Source organism: Sinocyclocheilus grahami, unplaced genomic scaffold (genome assembly GCF_001515645.1).
Source record: "Sinocyclocheilus grahami isolate Dianchi unplaced genomic scaffold, SAMN03320097.WGS_v1.1 scaffold1132.1, whole genome shotgun sequence".
In the NCBI taxonomy this organism is placed as follows: domain Eukaryota; kingdom Metazoa; phylum Chordata; class Actinopteri; order Cypriniformes; family Cyprinidae; genus Sinocyclocheilus; species Sinocyclocheilus grahami.
Window position 1 is genome coordinate 262,939 of NW_015506311.1, and position 13,351 is coordinate 276,289.

Sequence of the window (13,351 nt, forward strand, 5' to 3'; positions counted from 1 at the left end):
CTGCAAGAGATAGGATTGTATAAGCTGGGTTAGAAGAAAGCATTTTCACATTTAACATTTAAAAACTTCACCTTCAAGCAATAATATAAATTATTTAGATGCTTGATTTCTGAAATTTATGAGACGGTTCACCTTCAGCTCCTCTTTGCTTTGGAAGTTGTCCAGTAGGTGTTGAAAATGAATGTCCGACATCTGACGCAGGAGGGACAACAAGCAGGACACATACTCCCCCTGCCAATCAGAAAGTGGGCAAGTCCTTGTGAGCCAATAAATCTGTTCATTTGGCAATCAAACAGCCAATCAAATGCATCCAAAGGGAGCGGGGAAGCAGAATGAAGGAGAGATGTAAAGACACTGTGGGATGAATTCACTAAACAGTTGTGGCACTTAGTATCAGCCTAGGACGGCATTCCACAGACCGCCTACAGTCTGTTCACTAAATTTCTGATGGATATTATGCACAAAAATGAAAAGGCTGGCTGAAATCACCAGTTCTAATCTGACTAGCTGGCTTTACACAACTTTTTTAATCAGTTGATATAATTCACTTGTCGGTCCAAGTGGGTAGTTCTTGGCCAATATAAACTCCAATGTGGACTAGACTTTATGTTGTTAGTCAAAAGTCTGGCAATGTGAGACTAGAGCGTGGTATTTCAGCACAAAACTTTATGTCTGATTCACCAACCACCCACAATCCAATTAAAGCAGGCACAATATGCGTATTTATATTAGGTCATTGTCATTCTTCGTTGGGCAACCATTCCCGTAAATTCCATGTAAATGACGCTTTTTGTAGAATGTGACAGACTCACAAATGTCAATGTTTTTGTTTTTTTTACCTGATACAATTAACATTAGTATCAGCCACAGAATATTAAAAATATTTCAGCAGTAGCTCATCAAACAATGATCAAATGATTTTAACTAGGCATGGATCCACGTGGAGGATTAATTCATGCACTTTTTCTGCATTTTAAAGATCCAGGTGCTAAAACAACTCAGACAATGTTTGCAAATTTGTAATGCTATCAAAGGGTGCAGTTTATTCTAAGTGAATTCTCCCGTCTGATTAGACCATGCTTTCTTTTAACTACATATACACAGAGACATGATATTAGTTCTGCTGGGTTTAAGTTTATAAGCTATGTATGATGAATACATCAAAAATTAAACATTAAGCAAGTAAAAGTATATCAAAGGATGCAAACCCATACATCAGAGTACAGATCAGAGCATGTTTGTGTTGTAGTAGTTTACTGTTTATCTTAGCCTTCTGAGCAGGTGTTACAACAGTCTAAATGTAAGAGACGTAAGACAAACATGCATGGGTGAGTCTCACGAAACCTGTCGTGAAAGATCAGGGTCATATTTCATGCAACTTATGAAAATAAGTAAGACATTTTGCATTTAGATTTTGCGTAAAGAAAATTATGCCAAAGAAAGTAATGGTCCTAAACAGAAGCTTCATTTTCTTTTGTCCTTAAAATTTGCATTTTATGTGCAGTTTTCGTGAAATTCACCCGCATGAAGACATACTGTATCATGTGTGAGTCAGTGAGTGAGTGAGTGTGAGAGACGTAATAAACACAGACATGAAAGAGAGACCGAGATAGAGAGAGAGAGAGAGAGAGAGAGAGAGAGAGAGAGCGAGCAACAGTGATTACTTTTCTATTTAAGTTACAGTAATTGTCAGATGTCCAAATATAAATACACCCGTTTTGTCAGTTTAACACGTTAATTTGGTATGATTAATGTTGGAGCTTGAGGCAGATCTATTTAGACAATTTTAATGTTATCATTAAATATGAATTTCTTTATGAAAGAAAATTAATGTGATTTTACTTTCAGAACCTGACTGTTATACGCTGTAGTCAGAAAAAGAAGAGTTCCAGAAAGATTCTGGGAAAGAAACAGAAGATGAAGAAAAGATCTCAGTAGGGATGCAGCCAAGCAGGTGGAGGAGAAGAGGGAAGGAGGGAAGGAAAGAAGTAGAATATCAGATTTGTTAGTTACTAACAGTGATCTCAGCCGTGCACTGTGGACAGCGCTGCCCTCTTACCGCCTCCTGAGACTGAGATTTACTCATGATGGCCAACAGCGTCTGTAACAACACATCCAACAAACTCTCCACCATCATCTCTACCTCCTCCTGTACAGAGCTCTCCTGCAGACAGGAAAAGAGAAACATTGTCTCCTTAACCAAAGTCATAAGTGGGATGTTCAAAATTTTGATGACATGCACATTGACAAAAGTGTACCAGTGAGCTGCTTTTAATAATGGAGAAAATGCTGCTCAGGATTCCCGAGCAGATCAGAAGCTCCTTCTGTTGCCGCAGATGCAGATGAATGTGATGGAGAACAACAGGAAGGAGAATTCTCCTTGATTCTGTGTAAACAGACAGAGAGAAGTTATTAACTCAATTCACCTGATTAAGATTTCAGACATTTACACTGTCATAAAACATGTGCAAAAATTATACCTTTTAGAAGTACAACAGCTTGTCACTGTGGCAGTACCCATAAAAGGGACAACTTTGTACCTTGTCTAACTATAAAAGGTGCATATTAGTACCTTAGAGTAGTAATATGTACCCTTAAGGTACTACTAGGGGTAAATAAGGCACAAAGATGTCCCTTTGAGATTACTACCCCAATGACAAGCTGTTGTACCACTAAAAGGTAAAATTTTACACATTAGAGAGTGAAACAATTCTTTAAAAAATACCTGGAAAGGAGAAAAGCCTGCTATCCACTGTCCGAGCAATGGACTGCAGCTTAACCACATCCATGGACTGACCGATGTGGACCGTACTAGGCATGCTACCCAGAGTTCCTCTCACAAACTCTGCCACTTCCTGTACTGTGAACATCTGGAGGAGCTCGTCAAAAATTGCTGGGAAAGAGTTGAGTAGGGCAGCCTGAAAATATGGGGAGAGACCAGAGAAAGAAAGGTTAACGCTTGCAATTTGGTCATCGTTTGTGTTCCCCTTCAGATTAAACAAGATATGTAGGGCCTTTTGGCCAAAGATGGGATGGACATCACCCACACAGCAAGAGATGAAGTAACAGTGAGGCTTCGTCAGCACCTCATGGTTACTTGGTAGATTAGAGATTCAGTCAATTCAAAATTTTAAGAAGATGCCAAACAAATGAGAGATCACCTCCTGGAGACCCACTATGCAACAGAGCTTAGCTCAAACGCTAAACCAACCTAAACCAACTAAGCAAGGTCTTCGGGTCACTTGACAATTACAGGCAGGTGGGTTGGAGTAGGTTGGAACTAATCTTTGCAGGTCAGTGTGTCTCTGGGAGCAGGGTTGGAGACCTCTTGGTCACAGTCATAGTCAAAAACCTTGGCCTTGGCTATTCCTTAATTCAAAGGTCCATTACATCTCTTGCTTCTGAGGACTTCCCATACCCACTTTGCTCATCAGCCCAATAATACGATCCACTGCAGGGAAGGTGATCTCTGGTCCCCGGTTCAATGCCACTGAAAATCAAAGGTGAATAATGTGGGCGTTTGGAAGGATTTGACTTTGTGCAGGATAAGATTTGGTGTCAAACACAGCAATCAAAACCAAGAAACACATCAAAGAATCCAGTGGAAGATGCACTGGAAGCATAGAGAACCATTTTTTGGTGTTGGTCAGTTTGTTTGGGTTGTTGGTTCATGTTGGGGTCTGGTGTTCTGGAAAGGTACTGAGTGGTTGTATGTGATGGTAGATGTTTTGGGCTTTGGCATTGGGTTGGGTTGTGAGGGAATCTCCATTCTATTACTGTGGAGCAATTCAACAAGCTGCATCTACTTACAGACAGCTGAGAGGGCCGTGGGGAATTACAGCTCAACGGCTGCAAGCAGTTGCCCTGGTTGGTAGTGGCTTGTCCTGTAGTTGGCTGGGTACCCTAGGGGGTACAATGAGGTTGGGCAGGATTGGGTCAAGATAAAGGGCAGGGATGGGGAAAGTCCACAAACGTACAATATGGGACAATTCAGGAAAATATTAAGTCAACAAAATCCAAAGAAGACTAAATCTTCATTAAACCATTTGTGCAAGAATTGTGGGCAGGATGGACTGTACTGTGTTCAGACATTGATTAATCAAAGTACAGTAAATTTTTCCCCCTAGGTTCCGGGTGGATCCAGAATTTAATGATGCTTTGATGGAGGCATGAATGATAAAATATGGTGGTGACAGAAGAAGCCATGTGTAAGAAAAGCTTTGTGAAAGAGTTCAAACATAACCTACTGAAGATGTACCTTGAAAATAATCAAACATAAACATGAATAGAGAAAGAAATGTCACATTTTCCTGTACAAACACTATCGATAACTAAACAAAAGTGACTTATAACGAAATACATCATTCTACAAAGCCCAACCCTTTACACAAAAACTGGTGAAAAGTAAAACATATCTAGTTATCAGATCATCATAGTAACTTGGGGGAGAGGAGAGCTAGTTTGACACAGAACCCCTCAGAAACCGCCCACAGCATCCTAGCATCATAGGGACAATTACCATTCACACCATCTTCAGACAATGTAAAAATATAGTGACTAATGATACTACAATATCTCAAGATCTTGTTTTGGTGGCTTTCTTTGTTGGTGTCTGTCGATTTTCGTCCTAAATCCCCTAGTCTTGTGTTCTTCAAATCTGACACCTACCGAACATTTCACATCTACTTCACTGAGCAAACAATCTGAAGCAAGCAGATATCTTTACTTAAACATACTCCTGCTGCCTTCAGGAAAAATCTTGTTTTGTCTGATCGCAACTCGCTCTAAGAAATTATTTCACATGATTTTTCTTGAGATGGGGCTGTCTAAACAGCTTAGATGTGCAACTTCTTTAGGGCAGAGATAGACAGATGCATCAATCTCATAGAAGACTAAACAAACCTGGGCCTCAAGGAAACAGCTTTGATCTTGGGTCAACAACTGTGGATTTGGACATCAGCAAGTTGTTACAACTCGATCCTTTCATTTTCCAACACATTAGACCACCTTTATCTTTTGTCATTTTCGCTTAGTTCCTCAATTAAACCAATGTGAAGTTTAAATTGATAAATTCATTCATATAATAGTGCGCAGTAACAAACCATTCATCCATTACTTCCCACTCCTAGTAATTTAGGCTTTTAATTTTTGACACATTTATTCTTATATATCAGATTGTTTCTTTAGGTAGTATCTCCTTACAAATGGAAATGTTCATAAAAATGAAATGTGGACAGTTCTTGAGTTTATATCTGACCTGGGTAAAAATGAGTGTCTCAGAGCTGCGGCTGTCCAGACTGAGCACGAAACGGATGGATTGGAAAAGCTCCTGGATACTGGCCCGAAATTGGTCCTCCTCCATCCCACAGGTGGCCCGGGAGTAGAGGATCCGTGACTGGATGATGAATTTAAACAGGTACTCTAGAGCCTGGAAGATTTACATTTACTATAAAATGTCTTTAAAACACTTCAAGTACAATCAATATGGACAATCCCTGTGCTTATACCTTGAAGACAAATGAAGAAAGTTCAAAATTTTAAAAAAAAATTCACATTTTATCACTTAACTCGGGTGCTAATGAAACTAAATACTTACAAAAAAAACTTTGTACTGAGCAGTTTTTGATTCAAAGCAATGAGTTTATGCTTAAATGGATGGCTTTGCACAGTTTGCATCAAAATCTCCTGTGTCTTTCATAAGCCAATTTAAAATGCTGAGATAAAAGGTTTTACTTCTAAATACGTAAGTACAATTAAAAGTGGAAACTTTTCTTACTTTCACTCAAGTATGTGTTTGGCTAGATACTTTTGAAATTTTTGACGCAGCACCCACACTTTAACTGAAGTATAATTTCTCTGTACTTTTACAGTGCTTGACATTTTAATATGAGGGTACTGTCAGAACCAAAATGAATCACCATTTAAATCAGTGATAGCAATACATCTCAACAAAAACGTCTCAGCTTACGTATGTAACCATGGTTCCCTGAGAAGGGAACGAGACACTGAGATCTCTAGAGGTCGATATGGGGAATGCCTTCAGCGTGACCGGTGTGTGAAGCATACATCTAAAAACGACAATAACATTGGCCGACGACTATCACAGTATAAAAGGGCACCGAGATAACATGTCATGCGCTTCTTCGTCCGCAACATGGCAAGGAAACTAGAGGACACAGTGTCTATGTACATACGTAACCTGAGACATTCCCTTTCAAGGGAACTTCGAACTGCGTCCTCTAGAGGTCGCTATGGGGAACGGTATACCCACGCCACCATGCTGAAGGGAGTGCATGCCAGAAAACCATGGCGAGCACTAAGTACCAACTCTACCATAGCCATAGGAGTTGCCCCAAAGGACGTATTGACGGCTGTCAGTGACATTATCCCCTTCGGCCAAGGGCCTGAGCTGCATATCTTAAAATAACTTACCTGTTAAGGGCTGGGCTAGGAAGCCCAAGCCTACGGCAGAGCTCAAGGCTTGGAATCAGAAGAAAGAGATTCCTTTAAGGGGATGTGGCCAGTGTCTAAAAAAACACACCAGACCCTGGCCTGTCACACCAGTTCTGAATAAACCTGTTCAAAGAACTGACTCAAAATATATTTTGAGCAACACCCTGCTCAGAAATGTATCAACAGAGACACATTAGTTGAGTGGAGCCCAAGGAGAGAACCGGGGCCTAAGCCAACTCAGAGAAAGGGAACGAGGCTGACAGCGCGTAACCCTTACCATGCAGGATTTTAGAAAATGTGCAGAATGCATGCACACTTACCACAATGTGGATTTTAGAAAGTGCACAGAGATTAGCGTGTGCACTTACCATAGCATGGATTTAGAAACACCATTGCTTAAGGGGTAACCAAGGCTGTATTAAGCCAGCCTAGGGACTCTAAGTGACTGTAGCACGCTCACAGAACAGATTCCGAAGCATCTGCTCACAGATGCCCAGAAGTCCTCAGACACTCAATCAGGAGATGCAGGCTCAAAGACAACCCTCTGAGGTGAGGGGATCTCACCCTACTCAGAAATGTATCAACAGAGATACATTAGTTGAGTGGAGCCCAAGGCGAGAACCGGGGAACAAAGCTGACAGTGCGTAACCCTTACCATACAGGATTTTAGAAAGTGCGCAGAGTGCTTAGCGTGCACACTTACTGAAGAAATCTGAAGAAATCTGAAGAAATAGCGCGACCCAATAACCATTCATGCATATAGAGCTTACTGCTCCTCAGAGCAGAAGCACAAAAGAGAGGTTTCCACAGAAACACAAATCCCTCAGGGAACGCAGTGTATTACAGCCCACTCCGCCGAGGAGTGATTACTGGTTCAACCATAAGGGCAGTGTGACAGTGAGGACCCACGGGCCCGACCATCTATGGAGCATTGAGCTCAGAGAACGTGCATGAAGGTTAAGGAACGATTCAAATCTCGGGAGACCCCTCAGGGTGAGAAATGAGTAGTTCGCACCTGGCCAGAGGATAGGGAGCATGTCGCGAAGCATGTACTCAGAAGAGTACTAGCCCACGAGAAGGACCCGCAGGTCCTGAGGTTGCAGTGTTATACTGGGGACCTGATGCTGGGAGGCTTCCTCAGAAGCCCAGGCTGTGTGTCCAAGCCGAAGATGAGGGCTAGCCTGGAACCAGAACCGATGAGTGAAACCATCACTGTAATCGGTCAACAGCAGGAGGTCCTGACTTAGCAGGTGGGTCAGATCTAATAGTCAGAAAACAGAACAGGTCCGAGTAGCGCTGCAGAGAAAGGCTAGCATCGAATACACAAGAACTAGCAGTAGAGTAGATCAAAATGGATCATACTCACCAACCATGACTCCTGCACATTACTCAGGCTCATGGATATAGGCTGGAGGCAAAGTCCGAAGCCTGGACCTTCGTGGAATGAAGGATTTAAAGGCAGCCGAGCGCGTCTTGGCCTCCTTAAACTTCACAACCACCGTCTCGACGGAAGTGCAGAAAAGCTCAGAAGGGGAAACCGGCTCATCAAGAAGAAAGCCCTTCTCTTTCGACCCGATAGCCACCAGACTCACCCACAGATGTCTCTCCGTAACCACCATGGCTGCCATGGATCTGCCCATGGCAGTGGTGGCCTGCTTAGTGGCACGGAGAGCAAGATCCATGGTGTGATGCAACTCAGCCAACTCATCAGGGGATGGACCCGGCCTTTATCCAGGTCATTCAACAGATCAGCCTGAAAAGCGTAAAGCACCGCCATGGTATGCAACGAAACTGCAGCCTGACCTGCTGACGCGTATGCCCTGCCATTCAAACAAGATGTATCCTGAAGGGGTTTGGATGGCAGGAGAAGATGAAGAGAAGATGTCTCCCCCATAGAGATAGCAGGCCAGCATCTCTTCAACAGGGGGCATCTTTTCATAACCATTATCACGTATAATGTGGTTATCTGAGAAGGACATGATATAAATCATCTGTCCAACAACTGCAGACAGATCCACACTATACACTTCCTACATAAACAAAAGGAAATTACTGATAGGGAGAAATTTCCCGTCAGGTCCTTTCCATGTTCTCACCGTGACCGCAACGTGCAGCATGCATTTAGATCCCGCGTGAAGCTAAACACGCTCTGCCCAACTGCTAGATTACCTCAGAAATCAAGCGAGAACGAAAACAGCTGCCGCAAATGCGTCGCTATTCACGCGAGAGGCGAACGCACTCATGCAAACGCTATCTACAAACTCGGGTAAATGGTGAAGTACTCACATCCCCCTCAGTAGTCCTGCAAATGCATCACGATGAGCACAAGCCATCTCCTTGTGAGACGAGCGTGTTCAATTCATGCTTATCCCTCACAAGAAATAAGCAATGAATGCAGAGCGCATCGGGCCCGACCATCTATGGAGCATTGAGCTCAGAGAACGTGCATGAAGGTTAAGGAACGATTCAAATCTCGGGAGACCCCTCAGGGTGAGAAATGAGTAGTTCGCACCTGGCCAGAGGATAGGGAGCATGTCGCGAAGCATGTACTCAGAAGAGTACTAGCCCACGAGAAGGACCCGCAGGTCCTGAGGTTGCAGTGTTATACTGGGGACCTGATGCTGGGAGGCTTCCTCAGAAGCCCAGGCTGTGTGTCCAAGCCGAAGATGAGGGCTAGCCTGGAACCAGAACCGATGAGTGAAACCATCACTGTAATCGGTCAACAGCAGGAGGTCCTGACTTAGCAGGTGGGTCAGATCTAATAGTCAGAAAACAGAACAGGTCCGAGTAGCGCTGCAGAGAAAGGCTAGCATCGAATACACAAGAACTAGCAGTAGAGTAGATCAAAATGGATCATACTCACCAACCATGACTCCTGCACATTACTCAGGCTCATGGATATAGGCTGGAGGCAAAGTCCGAAGCCTGGACCTTCGTGGAATGAAGGATTTAAAGGCAGCCGAGCGCGTCTTGGCCTCCTTAAACTTCACAACCACCGTCTCGACGGAAGTGCAGAAAAGCTCAGAAGGGGAAACCGGCTCATCAAGAAGAAAGCCCTTCTCTTTCGACCCGATAGCCACCAGACTCACCCACAGATGTCTCTCCGTAACCACCATGGCTGCCATGGATCTGCCCATGGCAGTGGTGGCCTGCTTAGTGGCACGGAGAGCAAGATCCATGGTGTGATGCAACTCAGCCAACTCATCAGGGGATGGACCCGGCCTTTATCCAGGTCATTCAACAGATCAGCCTGAAAAGCGTAAAGCACCGCCATGGTATGCAACGAAACTGCAGCCTGACCTGCTGACGCGTATGCCCTGCCATTCAAACAAGATGTATCCTGAAGGGGTTTGGATGGCAGGAGAAGATGAAGAGAAGATGTCTCCCCCATAGAGATAGCAGGCCAGCATCTCTTCAACAGGGGGCATCTTTTCATAACCATTATCACGTATAATGTGGTTATCTGAGAAGGACATGATATAAATCATCTGTCCAACAACTGCAGACAGATCCACACTATACACTTCCTACATAAACAAAAGGAAATTACTGATAGGGAGAAATTTCCCGTCAGGTCCTTTCCATGTTCTCACCGTGACCGCAACGTGCAGCATGCATTTAGATCCCGCGTGAAGCTAAACACGCTCTGCCCAACTGCTAGATTACCTCAGAAATCAAGCGAGAACGAAAACAGCTGCCGCAAATGCGTCGCTATTCACGCGAGAGGCGAACGCACTCATGCAAACGCTATCTACAAACTCGGGTAAATGGTGAAGTACTCACATCCCCCTCAGTAGTCCTGCAAATGCATCACGATGAGCACAAGCCATCTCCTTGTGAGACGAGCGTGTTCAATTCATGCTTATCCCTCACAAGAAATAAGCAATGAATGCAGAGCGCATTCAACTCCCTCGAGAGCTGAATGCGCTTGCTCTTCACCACACACACACAGCACGCAAGCCGTGTGAAACTGCAGGTATCAGAGCAAAGCCTCTGGTGAGAGAACATGCACTCCTAGTCGTGTTTAGCTTAACGCTAACATAAACAAATGGTCAGTGAAGACGAAGAAGAGGATGTGTTATCCCAGCGCCCTTTTATACTGTGATAGCGTAGGGTAATGATGTCATAGGCTGTCGCCGGCCAATTTTATTGTAGTTTTTAGATGTATACTTCAGACACCGGTGACGCTGAAGGCGTTCCCCATAGCAACCTCTAGAGGACACAGTTCGAAGTTCCCTCGAAAGGGAACCATACAGTGAGTGAATAAGAAATCTCAGAAACATTTCCTTGAGCAAGTTATTTGTAAAGGTCTTTTGAGGACTGCACTGAAACTTCTTAGGTAAATGTACTATTTGTTCTAGTTTCTGTTAAAGCTGAATCACTGTTTATTGGACAGTGGCTGCCATATGATTTCAAGTGAATTTTTTCTCTTGACTTCTGTTTGTGTGGTTATACAGCAGACTTGGCTGCTGAATCTTACCCTCATGGCTTCCTGGATGTGGTCCTGTCTAACAACTTCTGCTGATCGGTCCATATACCACTTCAGACAGCGAATCAACTCTCTGAATTTGAAATTGAACATCTAGTTATACCATATTCAGATTTTATATATATATATATATATATATATATATATATTTATGTATGTGTATATCTTCATTTTCATTTATTCTTTACTAAGATTAGTTTGCTTGCTCAAACTACACATTGAAAAAATGGGGTAAAAAAAAAATTCATTCAAAAATTGCTAGTAAATTTCATAATTACAAAGATTAATTACAAAGAAAGTAACATACTACGACTGAAATTGCATTTTCTTGTAAAAGGTACTCTAGTAATCTTTGGTTTATTTACAACTTAAAAAAATCATATCTTGCTTTATCTTGACAAAAATATCCTGTGAAAATACATGGACTTACTTATAAGCCAGTGCTCCAGCAAAATGCTTCTGGATATAGGTATCCATCACAGGCCGGAAGTGATAAAACTTACTGTCCCGGAGCAGATTGATGATGAACACCTGGACAGAGATGGAAAGCAGAGGTCAAGAGGTTCCTGATCAACTCTGACTGATGTTGAAAATATCAGTATGCATCAGTGTTACAATTAATTTGAACTTTTAAAATGTATTAAATCATTTATTTATTTTAAAATATATCTATTTTTTTCACTTTTAGTTATTTTGGTACATCGAGTTAAAGGAATAGTTCACCCAAAAATAAAAATCTGCAGAAATTAAGATGTAGATGAGTTTGCTTGTTTATAAGAACAGATTTGTAGAAATGTAGCATTACATCACTCGCTCACCAATGGATCCTCTTATTGCAAAATGAATATCAGTGCAAGAAGAATGCATCAGCGTAGGCTCTCTATTCTCTACACAGAAACATGACAGATGTATTCAGGCCAAGAGAGGCTAGAATATCTTGACATTTTTCACAGGAGTACGAGAAGCTAAAGGCTCTCTGGAGACGCCACTATCAACCAGCTGTGAATGCCTAATAATGTCTGGATCCACGCCAGCTGATATCTTCCATTTTTCAGAACAGACACACACACACAGCATGGGCACTCATGAAAGAGATGAATCGAGTGCATTAAAGGGTGTTCACACACGCAAACACACAGTACATGTGGGTCTGAGTCTTTTGATGAATAACGGACACGTTATTACAGCGGTGAATTATTAATGTTAGTTAAGCTATGGCGTAGTCCTAGAAATGCCATTTGTTCAAGTTTCTAACCAGTGACTGAAACACCAGGGGTCCATATTTGTCTGTGTTGTCATCCAGAATGGAGAACAGTGTGTCAAGGATGTCTTGAAGAAACTGGAGAGGAAAACAGAAAATGAATGTAAATTACATTAAGCGGACATTAAAATCTCTTATTTTAAAAGACAAAAAAAACAAGCCAGAGCTCTCACTTTGACTATTTCTTCCCCACAGACGTGCCGCAATCGCCCTAAAATGTCCATTACACGGTCTGGATGTGCTTTCCACTTCAACAAAGCTAGCAGATCGACTTCACAACACAAACACAACAAGAAAGTGACATTATACTCTGAGAAGTAGATGCAACAACTGATGAATGAAGGAAAAATTGTCAGTAAGTGTTAGTAAATTACCATTCTGAGTCAGTTTGGTGGAAGAGAGCTGAGTGGCTATCCAGAGGGTTTCCTTAGTGCTGCGCTGGAAGATGAGGCTGGACGGGATGTTCGGGCAGCCGTTGAAGTCGTCTTTACAGCAGGGCAGCCCCAGGTACAGCGCGTGGTTACTGAAGGTGGTGTTTTCATCACACTGATCCACATGCACAAGAGAGTTTAACAGGGTTATTATCCTTAACTAAAACTGAAAACATAAAAAATGCAACTTGAAAATAAATGAAATAAACTGAAATAAAATATTGTAAGTATATAAAAAAAAATATGACAGCTAGTTGTTCGTTTCTCATATTCATTTAGTTTAACTTGAGGTAATAAACTAACTAAAACTAAAGCTGAAATAAAATTATTTTTCTTATTGACAAATATAGACATTAAAAACGGTAATAAAAATCACAAAAACACTACTAAATTACAAAAAAAATACTAAAATGAAAATGAAATATTAAATGTAAAAATAAAAACAAATTGAATATATCTCTCTATATATATATACACATCTATATCTATATCTATCTATCTATCTATCTGTCTGTCTGTCTGTCTGTCTGTCTGTCTATCTATCTATCATCTATCTATCTATCTATCTATCTGTCTGTCTATCTATCTATCATCTATCTATCTATCTATCTATCTATCTATCTATCTATCTATCTATCTATCTATGTCTATCTGTCTATCTATCTATCTATCTATCTATCTATCTATCTATCTATCTATCTATCTATCTATCTATCT

General features: G+C 41.8%; 1 protein-coding gene across 1 annotated transcript in view; it reads right to left on the minus strand.

The window, feature by feature from the left end:
* Positions 1-13,351, minus strand: part of LOC107567192 (dedicator of cytokinesis protein 3-like) — a 278,352-nt gene that overhangs the window by 51,511 nt on the left and 213,490 nt on the right. The window contains exons 18-27 of the mRNA XM_016252833.1: positions 12,578-12,749; positions 12,377-12,474; positions 12,198-12,281; positions 11,373-11,473; positions 10,934-11,015; positions 5,258-5,428; positions 2,726-2,918; positions 2,259-2,386; positions 2,018-2,164; positions 133-231 (exon numbers count right to left, since the gene is read on the minus strand). Of these exons, the coding sequence (XP_016108319.1) occupies positions 133-231; positions 2,018-2,164; positions 2,259-2,386; positions 2,726-2,918; positions 5,258-5,428; positions 10,934-11,015; positions 11,373-11,473; positions 12,198-12,281; positions 12,377-12,474; positions 12,578-12,749 (1,275 nt within the window). The remainder of the gene's footprint in view (positions 1-132; positions 232-2,017; positions 2,165-2,258; positions 2,387-2,725; positions 2,919-5,257; positions 5,429-10,933; positions 11,016-11,372; positions 11,474-12,197; positions 12,282-12,376; positions 12,475-12,577; positions 12,750-13,351) is intronic.